Source organism: Bombyx mandarina, chromosome 15, assembly GCF_030267445.1.
Source record: "Bombyx mandarina strain Sakado chromosome 15, ASM3026744v2".
Classification (NCBI taxonomy): domain Eukaryota; kingdom Metazoa; phylum Arthropoda; class Insecta; order Lepidoptera; family Bombycidae; genus Bombyx; species Bombyx mandarina.
The window spans coordinates 13,974,667-13,991,265 of record NC_143221.1 but is presented as its reverse complement, the minus strand read 5'-3'; the positions used below and the strand labels follow the sequence as shown (position 1 = coordinate 13,991,265).

Here is a 16,599-nt window from a genome sequence, read left to right as displayed (position 1 = left end):
CGGTAAGGTAGGCAACAAAATGGGTACGGTTCAGCTGGCAGCTGGATACCACAGCACCACAGACATTGGAACATGAGGTCGAAGACGATATTGTTTCGTGTTACTGTCAATTTTGTATGCTAATATTATTAATATGTAAGTTTGTCTATTTGGATATTTGGTACACAATTACGCAGAAATATTTAAAGGAATTTTGATGTTTCGTGGTATTATATGGTATAATAAAAAATTGGTTGTCCGTAAAATCAATTTACGGACGATAGTTTTACGTGATAACGGCATAAAGAGACATTGATGAAAAATTGTATAATTTTATGAATTGAATTGAATTACCTTTACTAATATATAAATCAACAGTGGTTTTTACAGATGTTCCGTTATAACTACTGAATCATGCATCCGATTGACTTGAAACTTGGTATCCATGTAGAAAACACATGTACTTAGTGGATAGGCTAATATTTATATGAGTGTTGGACTCTCTACACTAGTTGCGGGGGCGTTAATTATGAGAATCTTTGTGGTGGTGAGAAATAATGTTAATTTTAAATGCCCAGCGAAGCGTACGGGTACAGCTAGTTTCGGAATAAAACCGCGGATAAAACCACGGCGCACATTTAGTATTGTATAAAACATGAATAACTAGTTATTTGGGCTAGTAACTTATTTTAAACTCTCTATATACTACTTAATTAATTATCTATTATAACTTACTAATACTGATAAAAGTTTAAAGTACTAAAAACAGAAATGCTTATAAGTTTAAAGTACTTCTACAGCTGCCACTAAGGGAGCGTCAATCCATGGCACGCGACAAGAGAAACCTATTCATAACGATCGCAAAGTTTCCATCTACTTATAATTGTGAGATAATCTTCTAGAAAGTTCATCGTTCACTTAAAACAATCTTTTTTCCGGATGATTCTCGAATGAGTCGCTAAGCCGACGAATCTTATAGTGAGTAAAATTAGAATATAAATTTGGCACAAAACAATCACATTACTTGTATCTTTGGAGGAAAATACATGCAAAGATGTACATAGCTTGTCATTCCGGTACTAATATCTCATATTGAATTCACCGAGCGGTGGATCCATCAGGACTGTTTCCGTTGTGTCCTGCGCTGCTGGTGTGGGAGTGGGCAGCCCCGAGGGTCGCAGGGAGATGGCCAGAGGAAGTGCTGATCTTGCGCATAGCTGTGAAGCCCCACGGGTAGAACCAACTGAATGATATCTGGTGCATCTACCACGTCTGTTGAAGAAAAATAAAATTATTCAACAATGTTACCTTACTATTTTGAAAGCTTCAATAGCCACATAAGGAACGTTCGAGAGCAGAATAAATTGAATTGAAGAGTAGATAAGCTCACTTTATATTATACTAGCGGCCCGCCCCGGCTTCGCTTGGGTAGTAGCGCACGTGAAGTAAAGACTTGTAGGAGTTGTAGGTAATTTTTTTACACATTGGGTTACATTATTGGTGTTTCAGTAAGGATCCCTATTTTTTTGAAAACCCAATATATATATAGCCTATGTCACCCGGGGATAGTGTAGCTTGCCAACAGTGAAAGAATTTTTTAAATCGGTTCAGTAGTTTGGGAGCCAATTCAATACAAATGAAGGAATACGACAAAGGAAGATCTTCCACCGAGCGGATGATATTTGCTCGGTAGACCGACGGTCCAAATGTTGTTGTTCGGAACTTGTATATATGCAAGCTTATCTTGAAAATGTCGTAAGCGAGATTCAGGCGTCTGTTAAATATCTTGTGTTCTGTGATGGCTACCGCCACACAAACAAACAATCAAATCTTTCCTCTTTATAATATTAGTATAGATAGTCACTGAGACCTAAAGTATAGACCTCATAATGTTAATGTCACCATACACTTGTAGATACAGCTCAAACAATAAGGCTTGCAAAATGACAAGTCTCTTTAGGAAGTATCGTATTTTGTATTAGCTATGAACTATTTACCGACCCTAAATGGTCTCTCTCGAGACACAGGTGAGATAAGTTTCGCGAGATATCGATTTTTCAATTCGTTTACTTTGGGCCTGACTCCGGAATTGTCCAGGGATTGTTTTATCAGGAGGTGCCAACAAGTTCGATTGGACTTAACATTTGGTAAAAAGTTTTTCTTTTAAACAAAACGACATTTTTTTTGCACTATCTAATCGTCAGAGCTCCCTGTCCATACCACTACTGCTTGAAGGCTTTCGTAATTTTACTTCAAGCGTTCAATTTTACTTCGAGTGTGTCACTTTTTTTTTCCTTCCTAACCTGATGGTCTAGAGAGACCATGTCAGCGTCGCTGGGCTAGTAGGTGAGCTCACGGGGCTTAAGCCTGACGATATTGCTAACACGAAACTTAACAAGAGCGGTGCTTCGCAGAATCTACCACCGGATCAGAAACGCGACCCACTTCGACGATCCGGCGAGAAACTCAGTGGGCTGTGTCTGTGGGTTAATTTACTCGCCGAGCCCTTCGTCGCAAGGTTCGACGAGAACGATGACCGGAGTGTGTCATGGTTGACATGTCTCACCAATTTTATAGGAAACATTAAAATGTACATTCGTCATAGGCATTAAGCTTTCTGACACCACGTATGTATATTTAACATCCTCTGGGTACCCTCTATGTTTTACAAGTTAAAATCACATACATTACGTATATAAACATTGGAATTTTAAATGCAAATTTCGGAACATACCGTACCTGATAATAATTGCGAACAAGAGACTCGAAAGGACAAAGCGATTTGATACAACAGATTTTGATACAAAGGGCTGAGTGCAAGTAAACGTTAATAACCAAATTAATTATATCCTCCTCTGCTTCATTTGTTTGTTCGTGACAGCAGTACAATGCCTAAATGAATTAGTGTTTCGATGTGATTATGTTACGAATATCTACTCTAAAAGCTACAGTTTGTTGTCCGTTTGCACAATGATATCCTCCTATTTCATTGATGCAGATAGCGAGAAGAGCTTCCTAGTATTCATTGGCCACCGAAGTCTTTAAGCATCATGGACTGGAACTGAATCCCCTTTGAGACATTTGGTATAAGTCGAAATTATCTTGCATAGCAGCTATTCCATCAAACCGGAATGCTTTTTATGGGACTTATTAAAATCCTGCAAGAATGGACACCGCCATTCATATTGTGATATCTATAGACTCCTGTAACTACATATACATGCGGGCATTCAGCTTATCTTTATTTCATAACTGTTCGTTGATTTTGGTATCAAATTCTTATAAAATATGTGAAAAACAGATGACATAATAATATCGATTTAGGTATATAATTAGTTAGTGAAGGCTGAAATTGGTAAATTTATCGAATTTTTTAACTTGTTAGCGTTATTTATGCTAAGGATGCTTAAGGATGTCACTTAAGTAATTTTTTAGAAAATAGCGATTTTCTCCTCCCTTTAATTATAATCTAGAGGACTGGTAGCGCCAATAACGTTCTGATCTGATAACCCAAGATGCTAAACGGAATTAGTATGTCTATACAATCCGGTATCCCTTCGTGTTGCTAATTCGCTAACCGTTTGTCTGCATGGTTCCGTCATCCTTAAGGCCCTTTGATAGACAATGGCAAAATAAGCCATTATAATCTCGTCAATTCGTTTTCGTGACAGAAAATAATCCCAGCAATTGGAGTATGAGATTTTGGACTCTAAGCGCCAATAGTTTAAACGGATAACGTGAAATACCTAGTCAGGTCATAAATTCTGTCACATGTTTAATTTAAAATAATTGAAACAAGTTTATTCATTATGTAACCATTCATATACCAAAATGAACTTAACAAAACATAGATTCTTATGACACTAAAGTTTATTCAAAATGACCTCCGTGATTTTGAATACAGGCCTTCAATCTGCGCGGCCAGTCGTCTATCGCAGCACGAACGAGGTCCATGTCAATATCGGCGGCTGCCTTAATCAAGGATGTCTTGAGTGACTCCAAATTGGGATGAGGCTTTGAGCACGCCTTTTCCTCCAAGTGTTGCCATATCTTGTAATCTAACGGATTCAAATCTGGACTGGAGGAGGGCCAGTCTTCGTGCCGGATGAAGTCGATTTCACGCGCCGCCAGCCAGTCTTGTGTGCTCTTCGCTCTATGAGCTGGCGCCGAATCTTGTTGGAATACCCAGTGCCTGTTATTGAACATGGTATGAGAAACAGGTTCCACAAGGTTCGTCAGGACTGTATTTTGATACACAACTGCATTCGTTTTTACACCTTTCTCACAAAAATGTGCCTCTGTTAAGCCCCAATAAGAAACTTCCAACCATACCATGAGCGAGGATGGAAAATGACCTCGTTGGACACGCGGAATACGGTTGCTCGCTTCTTCACTACTGTGTGCGTACACCTTATCATTTTGTTTCTTGTAGCTCTCTTCTACGGTAAAAATTTTTTCATTCGAAAAAAGAATTTCCCGATATTTTTTTCCCGCGTACCGCTTCAACAAAGCGCGGCATCTCTTCAGTCAAAGGGCCATTAGACGAGCATTCAACGATGTCCTGTTTTTCTTCGATATGCCCGAAGCCCTAAGTCTTCATTTAACACCCTTTTCACCGTGGTTCTGCATAACCCCATCTGAAGGGCCAACAGTTTCTGCTTACGTTTGGGATTTCTTTGAATTCGCGCCTTCACAGATTTTATCACTGCTGGAGTCCTAACAGACCGAGGGCGACCACTTCTTGACCTGTCATCTACACTAGAGTCTTCATTGTATCGATTGATGGTACGATAAACGAATCTTTTGGTTATATTCAAATTTTTCAGTATGTTAAAAATTTGAATTGGCGCGTAACCGCAACGATGCAACGCAATAACTGCAACACGGTCTTCTTTAAGCGCCCACTCCATATTTAAAAATTGAGTAAAATTTTAAAAGTATACATTTTTATTTTCATGAACAATTCGAAATTCGAATTCAATAAACTTTTTTGTGGCCAGCATTCTAAAAGAAAAGTTTTTACTGTGTGACAATACCTATGACCTGACTAGGTAGACTTCGCAAATACATACATTATACTAGGGATACAAAACGCATACTGCTCAATACAATAGTACACGAAGTCGACGTGGCCTAAAGAATAAGACGTCCGGTGCATTCGTATGTAGCGATGCACCGGTGTTCGAATCCCGCAGGCGGGTACCAATTTTTCTAATGAAATACGTACTCAACAAATGTTCACGATTGACTTCCACGGTGAAGGAATAACATCGTGTAATAAAAACCAAACCCGCAAAATTTTAATTTGCGTAATCACTGGTGGTAAGACCTCTTGGGAGTCCGCACGGGTAGGTACCACCACCCCGCCTATTTCCGCCGTGAAGCAGTAATGCGTTTCGGTTCGAAGGGTGGGATAGCCGTTGTAACTATACTGAGACCTTAGAACTTATATCTCGAGGTGGGTGGCGCATTTACGTTGTAGATGTCTATGGGCTCCAGTAACCACTTAACACCAGGTGGGCTGTGAGCTCGTCCATCCATCTAAACAATAAAAAAAAATGAACTGTAAAAAACACGAGACCAAAAATTATAACAACCCTCTCTCTCCACTCCGAACCGTTGTAAAATTTAATTATCTCCTTAAAGCGAGGTAAAAGACATTTCGTTAATTCAATTTAGAAAACCGCTGGCATAATAATAAATAAACTTAATAGACCATTTTGTTCATCGGAGCCGCCTTCAGCGTTGCGGGAGATTTTAGCTTTTGTATTCAATTCGAACAAGGGTCTCGTGGTCTCTAGATTTTGGATGCTGTAAGAGCTTATGTCTGGCGTAAGAACTTAATTGTGTTCCTAATTAAGATGGATGTTTTAATGTAAATACATTAAGAGATGCTAATACTGTAATGAATGCGTATAATTTACAGGAAGTCGGTGAATTTTTTGGCACTAGAAGACCTCACACAGAGGTTTAAATTATTTATTTATCTACTATATTATTTGGTCTACTATTTCATTTATACCTGCTAGCTATACAAACAAATTTCCGAATCTAGTAATAAAATTAAAATCTAAAGAGGCAACAAATGAGATGGACCAATATTTACATTAGAGCCATAGTGAAAACTGGGTTATGTACACCCATTACAAGGCCGTAAGAAATTTAAATGCACGAAAACGACCTATATTCAGGATTGGGTGGCTTAATGCTGAGGAAGAACAAACAAATCGAAGGCTTGACATTATTACATCTAAAATGCTTTAATGAATTTGCCAAATTATAAGTATAATTAATCATGTGCTGACAACATTTTCAAGATAGGCTTGCATATAAATAAACAAAAACTTAATAACAATATTCGGACAGTTTGTCTGTCTAGCAATAACACTCACTGGGCAGAAGACCATTCTTCTGTAGTTTTCTACATAAAAATTATTTAATATTGTAGGAAAAAGAAAAACAATTATCTAACGTAACATAAAGTATTCGCTCTAAACCAAAACATTATTTTTAAAAACATTCATACTGATCTGAAGCGATAAAATTCTTTGAAGTAAACTACAAAAGCTTTTGGGAGAAACAAAATAACTCATTCATTTATTCTAGGCTTTATAACTAGTGTTCAATCTGGGAGATTGAAGAAAACATAATAGCTTCTTTTATATTGTGGATTTTATATTTGGGTTCAATTTTCAAAATGAATCCCAAATTTTTCTAGTCTCTATAACAAGTCAATCATGAAACAGTTTTCTAGAAATAATCTGAAAGTCCTACGATAAGCCACAATAAATATGTAGATTTGCTTGTTGTTTCATTGTTCGTATCCTTTTGACTGAGAAGTTAAATTTATCATTTCAAGTTGAATTTATTTTCTCAACTGTTACAGAATACCTTAATCTCTTGATTCAAATATCTAATAGCACTTTTTATAGAGAAATTGAAAAGACCAAAAATCTAAATTACGGCGAAACACAGTTGAAGATATAGCTCCTTAGCTCTGTTCGGTGTATCTAATCAACAAATTCAGATATTCACAACAGATAGGAATTAGGAATATATTCTAAAGGTCCCAAACTTAACAGCTCCTAACTAGGATTTTGACCTATGGAATTGTTATCAGATACACTTGTACGAATACGCAAGGCAAGTAGTAACAAGTACATCACTAGACCAATGAAGCTCTCAAATACTTGGTATAATAATATGTGCCTATGCCAGTGGTCCAGAGCTGCAGGCCGCATGTGGCTCTTTGGCTCCTTAAGTGCGGCTCTGAATTTAGTGTACTTATTTAGTGTAATAAGAGTTCACTAAACAAGTATATTTGGCTACAATTTTTTTTTTATTGTTGGAATGTTCATTTTTGACTCTTTGGCTAATAAGTTTACCGACCACTAGCCTATGCAAAATGCTTACCTTGTGCAGTGGCATTTTAACAGTCTCAGGAAAGCAGCTCTGAACGTCCTATTGAAGACCGTGTAAATAATAGGGTTGATGGTAGAAGACACGTAACCCAACCACAAGCAGATGTCGACCACGTGCTCTGGGAACAAATTAAATTACTTTTAAAATGCATACCGAAGCACATTGATCGGGTGAGCATGGTTGATTTCTAACGCTGGGTCCATCCTCAAAAAACTTTTGAATATATTTTCCACAATTTTCTTCCAAACTCTGTAACAAACTATATTTCCGCATTGGTTTTAGACATGTTTGTGACTTGACTTGTACAACATTTTGTTCAACTCCTTCTTTACGTAAATAGTCAGATGAACTTCCGAGATGCCTAGCTTTCACTGATAATTAACAATCCGAATGGCACTAGCTATCTTTGGACACGAAGTTGGAGTCATTTTCGAAACTCCACACTAGAAACTCAAAGCCATTATTATTTTACGACATAACGATAGGACTAGCAGTCTAGGGCTTAAACATAGAAAGTAAACTTGGAACTTACCAGGTACAACGCAGGCAGGACAGGCAGCAAATAGAATATTAAGTAGAAAGAACGGAGCCCAGCACAGGACAAAGGTGAAGAAAACCAGACCTAACACTTTGGTTGCTTTCTGTTCGTTGGCTACTGCGTTGGCTGATAGAGATCTTCCTTTTTTGCGGTTCGCTAAGAATCTGCAGGTAAAGCGACCTTTAATTATCATCAGTATTTGTAGAGCTTCAAGTTTTTATTTATTGAATTTCTACTATTTTTATGAATGGAGAATAAAATTGCTTTCTTTCCGATTTTTTGTACCTAAACTGAAATGTTTTTCTCGTCACCATCTAACCTTTTAACCTAAAACGGCTACCCTATCGTAATTTTGATCTGCCCAATTTGGGCTTTTTATATCTGGAATAATTTTTCGATCTGTATTGTTTTAGTTAAACTAATTGATTTCATTTCTGACTTTGCTTTTCTTTCATTCCCAACTATCTTGACTTTTGACTTCTCTTGAGTATTGAATAAAATTGTTTCTGTTGGGTTGTGTTAAACAATTGCATATTAAAAACTAATCAATTTCAGATACTATGAAGAGAGAAAAATTCTACACCTTTCACACCTAGTTGCTACGGCTCAGAAAGCGCGCACCCACTTCCTCAAGAAAATAAAGACTATCTGTTATTTTTGTATTAATCCGGAACCCATGACTACTTAGATAATAAATAGGCGTTTTGTTAGGGTATATTTAGTGGTATTACAGTTTTCAAGATTTTCAATACATATTCCACAATTATTCATCTTATTAATTAGTTTGAATTTCTGGCTAATTTTCTACTTATTCAGGATCTCATTTCATAATTACCCTTTCGAGAAATACATGCTATGACAGCTTAAAGGTATTATAGATTGTAAAACGTAATATTTTCAACAATAGTTTTAATATCTAAAACTATATTATTCATTCGGCACGCATAAAACATTGAATTCAGTGAGCTCGTTTAATAACTTTAAATTTGTTTTCGATTCGACAATATAATAGATGTCAGAAACTTCATTATGATTTCTCAACCGTGACGAATGAACATAACACAATAATCCAGAAAGTTCTTTGATTCCCTAGGTTTCCAAACAAATTATTCATCGTGTTAAATTCGCGAAATGATTTCGATTGGGGTTTTCGTATGAAAGTAGCACTTGTATATATCAACAGTAATTTGTTGATAAAGAATCCTATGTTTTAAAAAAGTGAATCGATTTTTTTTAAAGTTTATTGTTGATTTTCTATGCACGCGCGTATTGTCGAACTTGTTTTCAATAGTATACAAGCAATAGCCAGCAGTAGCAACCCGTAAAATCATTGATTAACGAAACTAGTAAAATATTATTTATCGAACTGTAAAACGACATCTAATTTTTATAATTGCGCTTAAAAATTAATTTAATTTCTATAGTTCAACAATCCAAAACTTCATTGTCATATTTTAAATTGAAATTAAATTCACTTTTGCGTCTCATATTATTATTTCCGTGTAATTGACGTGAAAATTATATTATCAAAAAAGTTTTTTGGCATACAATGAACAGCTTATTTAATATATCTTGTAATACTCTTATAATGAATATTCATACGGTTTCTCTAATGAATTTACTGTACAAAATAAGTGAGAGAAAGATCGGCATGCTTTCCAATCATTTATACGATTCCAGAGATATTTTTTATACTGACTTAAAATCTTATGATATCCTAAAGAATGTGATCATACTTCGAATACCAACTTTTCTTATACAATGTCTTTGTGTAGTATGAAAAATGAGTCCTGTGGGATCGCGACCAGCCTTGTGAAGATTCAATCAAAAAGCCACACAAGGGAATGAGTCCAATACCTTTTGTTTGTTATTGAAACACGTAAGCTTCTTCGATTCTTCGTCGATTTCGTATAGTTTTTTCAACGAGATATTTTATCGGCCCAAAAATATAATTCGTGTATAATTTATAATTCGTGTATAATTTAAGATGTGTCAAAGAAAGTGTGCTCCAGCTTGACATTACATTTTTCCTCCGCCCTAATCACAAATGGTGTAGGTGTATGGTCATTATCTATGGTCAAAATTCTTCTTCTCAGTCGTACACTCCTGGCGGAGTGGTCGTGGTTACGTAAGTCTTAATGCTTGGTTGCGGCCTTTGAGAGACTTCTCCATCTCTCTCTATTTGTGGCGGTACGTGTACATTCAGTAAGGGAACACTTCGTAGATGACTTCATCAAGTCTGTCCACCTTGTGGATGATCGGCCGCGAGAGCGTTAACCGTCTACTCTTCCTTGAACCACTAAACGTTCCAATGAACTTAGAATTCGAATGATATGACATACATGATTAAAATAATTTAAATTATTTAACGGAGGCAATGGCTTGGCTCTGTCCCTAGCATTGCTTAAGTCCACGGGCGACGGTAACCACTTACTATCAGGTAGGTGTCAGATAGGGTATGCTAGTCCGCCTACAAGGGCGAAAAAAATAGTCCTATAATCAGTCGTTCGCGGTTAATATCGATGTCGGAGACAATAGTATTACTCATAGTTTAAAAAATAGTCCAAAGCAAAGGTCTTACCATATAATGAGAATCTCCTAAAACGTCACTAGCTTCCGCTGTACAGTAGTAGCGTTAGTACCGTGTACAGTTTCTTGACAAATGCATTTTTGTTGTATTCCTTTACAACTAACAATCTTTAGAGCATTAACAAGGTTCAATAATGCAAAGAGCTATCCATATGACGCAACTGAACCTCATTTTCTTGGAAGTAAACGTTTCGGGTCTTACCTTAGAGTCAAAGCATTTGGAGTAGCCAGGGTCAACTTCAACGGCCTCAACCTTGCTCTTCTTGTTTCTGCTGCTATGCTCGGTGGAGTCTGTGTGGCCACGTCATGCCCTCTTCTCTTAGATTTGCCAGTACCACAGCCATTCATGTAGCTTAACTGCGGATGAGACACGCTCATCCCGATCTTGTTCCTTTGTGATCTGGTTACGAAAATAAGCTTATAAATTCCACTATCGCTATTTTACCCAGTATCCAGTGATAAAGTAATTTTGTAATTCTGCGAGGGTCTATGTCCCGCCCTATCTGTTTCTAGCGAAGCATAAATCTACGACCAGTTTTACTGACGCTTAGATATCGCGTGATTCCTGTCAAATCCCCAAACTTGCGACAAAAAAAGCCAAGCGACAAAAAATATCTTAATATTATTCAACGGTTATGAGATTTGAATAATTATAATAAATGACTGGGAATAAATAACGTACGATCATTTAGCCCCAAATTAGAATTCCCTGTATTATGGGTACCAGAGAATGACAAACATACATATATATGTTTAAATATATATGTCAATATATAGATAATAGACACCGAAAAAAGAGAAAACAAACCCGTTCATTACATGAATGCTTGCCCCATGTGGGATCCGAATCAACGACCCTCAGCGCAATAATCATGGGCTCTAACTACAGGACCACCGAGTCAGATAATAGTAATAAAATGTACTTAGTATTTTTTTCTATGTATCTACTTTTTATTTGTATTTACGTACTGTACTTGTTACGAAAATTGATTTGATGATTGTACCGACAAAGTAATTATAAAATAATTATAACTTATATGCTTATACGTTTTTAATTGACAATTATTTTATTAAAGTAACAATTGTATAATTTAAACTGAAATTAAGTGGATAAATTTATGCAAGATATAAAATTTTCGGGCAGTGATCCATTCTCTGCGCTCTGTGCTATAATTCTGCGATGCTATAACATTAAATGCGCCAAGCCTTGTGAGACAATATTGCCATCAGTGTGTTTTCCCCCATTTTCAGGAGCCGCAGATATAACTATAACCGCTTTTGCGATTTGAGCTACTGTTTATGTAAGGCGGTGATGACATCAAGCTAACTCGTCATCTTGTATGCTAATTAGAAAAAACCTTACCTAGCACTGGTGACTCTCCAAGTCATCTGTCTGGACACGGGTCTTCCAGGAGATAAATCTGGTGAACTCCTAGCGCCAAGACGACGCACGCACTGAATCGGTCCATTATCAAAGCCTCCACATTGCCTTTAAATAAAGAAACAGTTGAATCAACAAGTTATTTTTCTGTACCTAAAATCAAATGGTCATTAGGACTTATCTATATTCAATACAATTTGAACCCAACTTATTTAACCCGGCGTCATGGGGGTTGGGTCAAAATGACCGAGACGTTTTTGTTAGCTTATAGATTCGTAATTACGCACGTGACGATGCCGTACCTCTCAATAGCTGGAATTTATGACTTCCTCTAAGCATTGTTTATAATTATTTAGTTGTGCTGCGACCGTGCTTAGAGCTAACTGTGACCAAAGTTAAGAAAGGGTAAATATGACCCATCCCCGTACTCGGTGTAACAGTTTTGCGCCATTGTTTCCAAATATGGCTTTTATGTTTTTTCATTGTTTTAAGTGTTGTTATTTTACATTTTATGTTTCAACTATCGTCTCTTACTATTTTACTATCTTTTTATTGGTATATCGAAAAAGAATGGATCGAGAGGAAAGAGAACGAGAACATATTTTATTAATTCTTGAAGCATATGACTTGGATGTCATGTCCTCTGATCAGGAGGCTGCTCATGTCAAGTCTGCACCATAACAACAGTATTGATAATTGAACCGGAGAAAAGCGAAAGTCGGAAATCAATACGTATTACAATTCAATAAAATATGGAGTGGATATGGCTGATGAATTGTTCGCTACATAATAATATGACGTGTGTCTCAATTCAATAAACTGATCTTTGAGTTTTCTAAGCCGTTTTGAATATGTTTACTGTCAATGGACTTACATACATACATAGAATCAATAATGAGTCGAACCAAAAACGATATCATTATTAGAAGAAACTAGGCCTTGCCCTTGTGAGTGAACATTTGAAAGTCTGCCAGAAATGACACGTTTGCCTCGAGAAATGCGAAAAAAATAGGACTATTTGCTAGCGAAGATGTGGAAGATTGTCCAGCTAAGAGACCCAATACTCATAAAATACGTTAGGTATGTCCTGCGATGAAACAACCCATAAATGCTATGGTTGCAACAAATATATTTGACCTGAACATGTCGTACCTTTCTGCAATGATTGCATTCACAACGATGATTCTGATTAGTTTTAAGTAAGTTTTATCTAAATACATCGTAATTAAGTTTATAAAAGTGCTATATATAATTAAATTTTGTCAATTAGTGCATAGAAATGTACAATTAAGCTAAGGAACGGCAATTTTGTTAATTTTTACGTGTTTATCTTTTGGAAGGCTTAAAGATTTAATTACGATATTCTGCAATATAAATTCTTGTTTTATTTACTAAACCATTAGACAATAAAGCCATTACCATGAAATAATTAATAATTTCTTTTAATATTATAGAAATATCGTAAGTCAAAATATCGGGTAGTTATGACCCACCCCCACGTCCGTGTAGTCATTTTCCACCCCCGTGACGCCGGGTTAAACCTAAATGCCATTGAAGCATACTTAAAGAATGTCAAAATATGCTATCTCTGCTATAGATTTCAAAAGATCCTGAGGAGAGCGCTGGGTTTTTTTTGTTTCCATGTCCTGCCTTTAATTTGAGAATTCTAGGTGTAAAATTTCTATCTGACAAAAGTAGAACTTAGCCTACAGATTCCAATCCGAAGTCCAATTAATGTAAAAGATAAATGTTTTTTTTTTTTTATTGCTTAGATGGGTGGACGAGCTCACAGCCCACCTGGTGTTAAGTGGTTACTGGAGCCCATAGACATCTACAACGTAAATGCGCCACCCACCTTGAGATATAAGTTCTAAGGTCTCAGTATAGTTACAACGGCTACCCTACCCTTCAAACCGAAACGCATTACTGCTTCACGGCAGAAATAGGCAGGGCGGTGGTACCTACCCGTGCGGACTCACAATAGGTCCTACCACCAGTGATTACGCAAATTATAATTTTGCGGGTTTGATTTTTATTACACGATGTTATTCCTTCACCGTGGAAGTCAATCGTGAACATTTGTTAATTACGTATTTCATTCGAAAAATTGGTACCCACCTGCGGGATTCGAACACCGGTGCATCGCAACAACGAATGCACCGGACGTCTTATCCTTTAGGCCACGACGACTTTGTCACAGTTGTCACAGTTTCTGAAAATTTCTTTTAATTTTACGAACGTTTATCACCTGCATAAACCATAACACAGGAGAAATGGGATTTACTTATTTACCGATCTTCCTCAAGTAAATAGTTAAGTACCTAGGATATTAGTCGTACCATCAAGCAGAATTCCTGAAATTACTTCATACCTTTCTATCTTAATTCTATTTAAGGCTCGTTTTTCAGGATCGAAGAAGGGTCCTTCAACGTAATCCATATTGATGGACTCAGGTATAAGGTACCATTCAAAAAATAATATGTAGATTCTGCTACATCTCATTCCCGCAGGATTTGCCGTGTAAAGGGCCTCTTATCTAAACGAGATTTAAAAATGGACGATATCGTTGCAGGATTATAGAGGTGACTGTATTATCGACGACAATAAACGCATATGGTCCGATTTTTAATATTTCATATCGAAATTTGCATAATAATATGGCATTTAAAACAACGCTATTTTACAAGGTATTTTTCTATTTGTTTGAATGGGTGGACGAGGCCACGGCACACACGGTGTTAGGAGATTGCTAGAGCCCATCATTTTCATCATCATTATCCTGCCCTTCTTCCCGTCACCTGGGTCGGCACAATATGTTTTCTCCTTCCATACTCTTCTATCATATACCATTTCTTCGCTCACTCCCTTCTTACCCATATCGTCTTTCACGCAATCCATCCATTTTTTCTTAGGTCTACCTCTTCCTCTATATCCTTCCACATTCATAGTTAACATTCTCTTACCAACCTCATTTTCATTTCGTCTCATCACATGTCCATACTATACCAAACGCGCACTTCTCAGCATCTCTGTGACAGGTGCCACTTTCAGACTTCCTCTAACATATTCATTCCGTATTCTATCCATTCTCGTTACTCCACACATCAATCGCAACATTCGCATCTTTACTGCATGCAATCGCCATATACATCAAAGACGAAAATACCACCACTTACCGTGAATAATGAGTTCTAAGTCTCTTTTCTATAGTACAACGACTGGCATACCCGAAACGCATTTATGCTTCGCGGCATAAATAGGCAGAGTTATGGTATCTAACCGTGTGGGATCACAAGGCTCCGTATCATCACTAAATAAGCAAATCATTTAATAAGAATACATCGAGCTTTTTACCCGACTTTAGTCCACGACGTCTTCTAGGTGATATCCTCAATAATTTACTACGATATTCACAAGAATATCAGCTCGTCACTTCCAATTAACATTTTATAAGGCAGACGAGTTGGTATATGACTACCGATCACATTCGTGACGAAATTCTTAACCATTGGACTAAAACCTACTAATAGCTCATGGGATTACAGGCTACAATAATAAAAATTAAAGTACGTAAAATATTTTCATAATCTCTTTAGGCTATCTACCGAAAATTAATTACATGTATAATTCCATCCGATAATATAAAGTGCCAAAACTTCAAGAATTATTATCGTGGCAATCTCGCACACACCCCTACGAGTCAAGAATAATAATCTTACAATCTGACGTCGCTTCGATCCCCAGCCGATTCTATTGAGGTGGGTATATTTTTCACTACATGAAACAATGATCCTATTTGAGATAAAGGCCCGGGATTTGCGAGTAAGCAGTTCTCTACGTTGATTCTCGTTTCGGTCACTTATATTGACATGATATGAAGGTTTGAGTTGGATATTTTTACTTGTAGGTTAGTGACGTTTATAAAAATGTTCAAGGGCGTCCTCCACGTTAATTAATGGAGGTTAAGTTTTTTTTTTATTGCTTAGTTGGGTGGACGAGCTCGCAGCCCACCTGGTGTTAAGTGGTTACTGAAGCCCATAGGCCCTGAGGCCCATATACAACGTAAATGCACCACCTACCCTGAGGTATAAGTTCTAAGGTCTCAAGTATAGTTACAACGGCTGCCCCACCCTTCAAACCGAAACGCATTACTGCTTCACGGCAGAAATAGGCGGGGCGGTGGTACCTACCCGCGCGGACTCACAAGACGTTCTACCACCAGTAATTACGCAAATTATAATTTTGCGGGTTTGATTTTTATTACACGATGTTATTCCTTCACCGTGGAAGTCAATCGTGAACATATTTTGTTGAGTACGTATTTCATTAGAAAAATTGGTACCCGCCTGGGATATGAACACTGATGCATCGCTCAACACAAATGCACCGGACGTCTTAACCTCTGGGCCGCGACGACGAAGTAGTGTAATTGTTTAATGTATATTGTGAATATAATCATTTCCTTACATTACAAATCAGATTCGTTTTCGTCATCGTGTTGTTTTGTCGTATAGTTGTAAGGAACATTGTGTACAAGTCCAGCACTTTGTCTGGCTTAATCGTGCGCACATGGCTTATATTGCAAGTTAGATTTTGTTTCTTTTTACTTGTGTTTTTATGTATCCTTTTAGCTTGTGGTGTGTATTGTGTGCCTAATAAATAAATAAATAAAGTTTGTGACTTTTAAATT

General features: G+C 37.0%; 1 protein-coding gene across 1 annotated transcript in view; it reads right to left on the bottom strand.

Moving 5' to 3' along the window:
* Window positions 1-240: 240 nt before the first annotated feature.
* The window catches only part of 5-HT2A (5-hydroxytryptamine receptor 2A), a 100,344-nt gene continuing 83,985 nt past the window's right edge, over window positions 241-16,599 (bottom strand). Inside the window, exons 6-10 of the mRNA XM_089733443.1 lie at window positions 11,892-12,017; window positions 10,731-10,928; window positions 7,934-8,103; window positions 7,393-7,519; window positions 241-1,251 (exon numbers count right to left, since the gene is read on the bottom strand). Coding sequence (XP_089589569.1) covers window positions 1,059-1,251; window positions 7,393-7,519; window positions 7,934-8,103; window positions 10,731-10,928; window positions 11,892-12,017 — 814 coding nt within the window. The 3' untranslated portion in view covers window positions 241-1,058. The remainder of the gene's footprint in view (window positions 1,252-7,392; window positions 7,520-7,933; window positions 8,104-10,730; window positions 10,929-11,891; window positions 12,018-16,599) is intronic.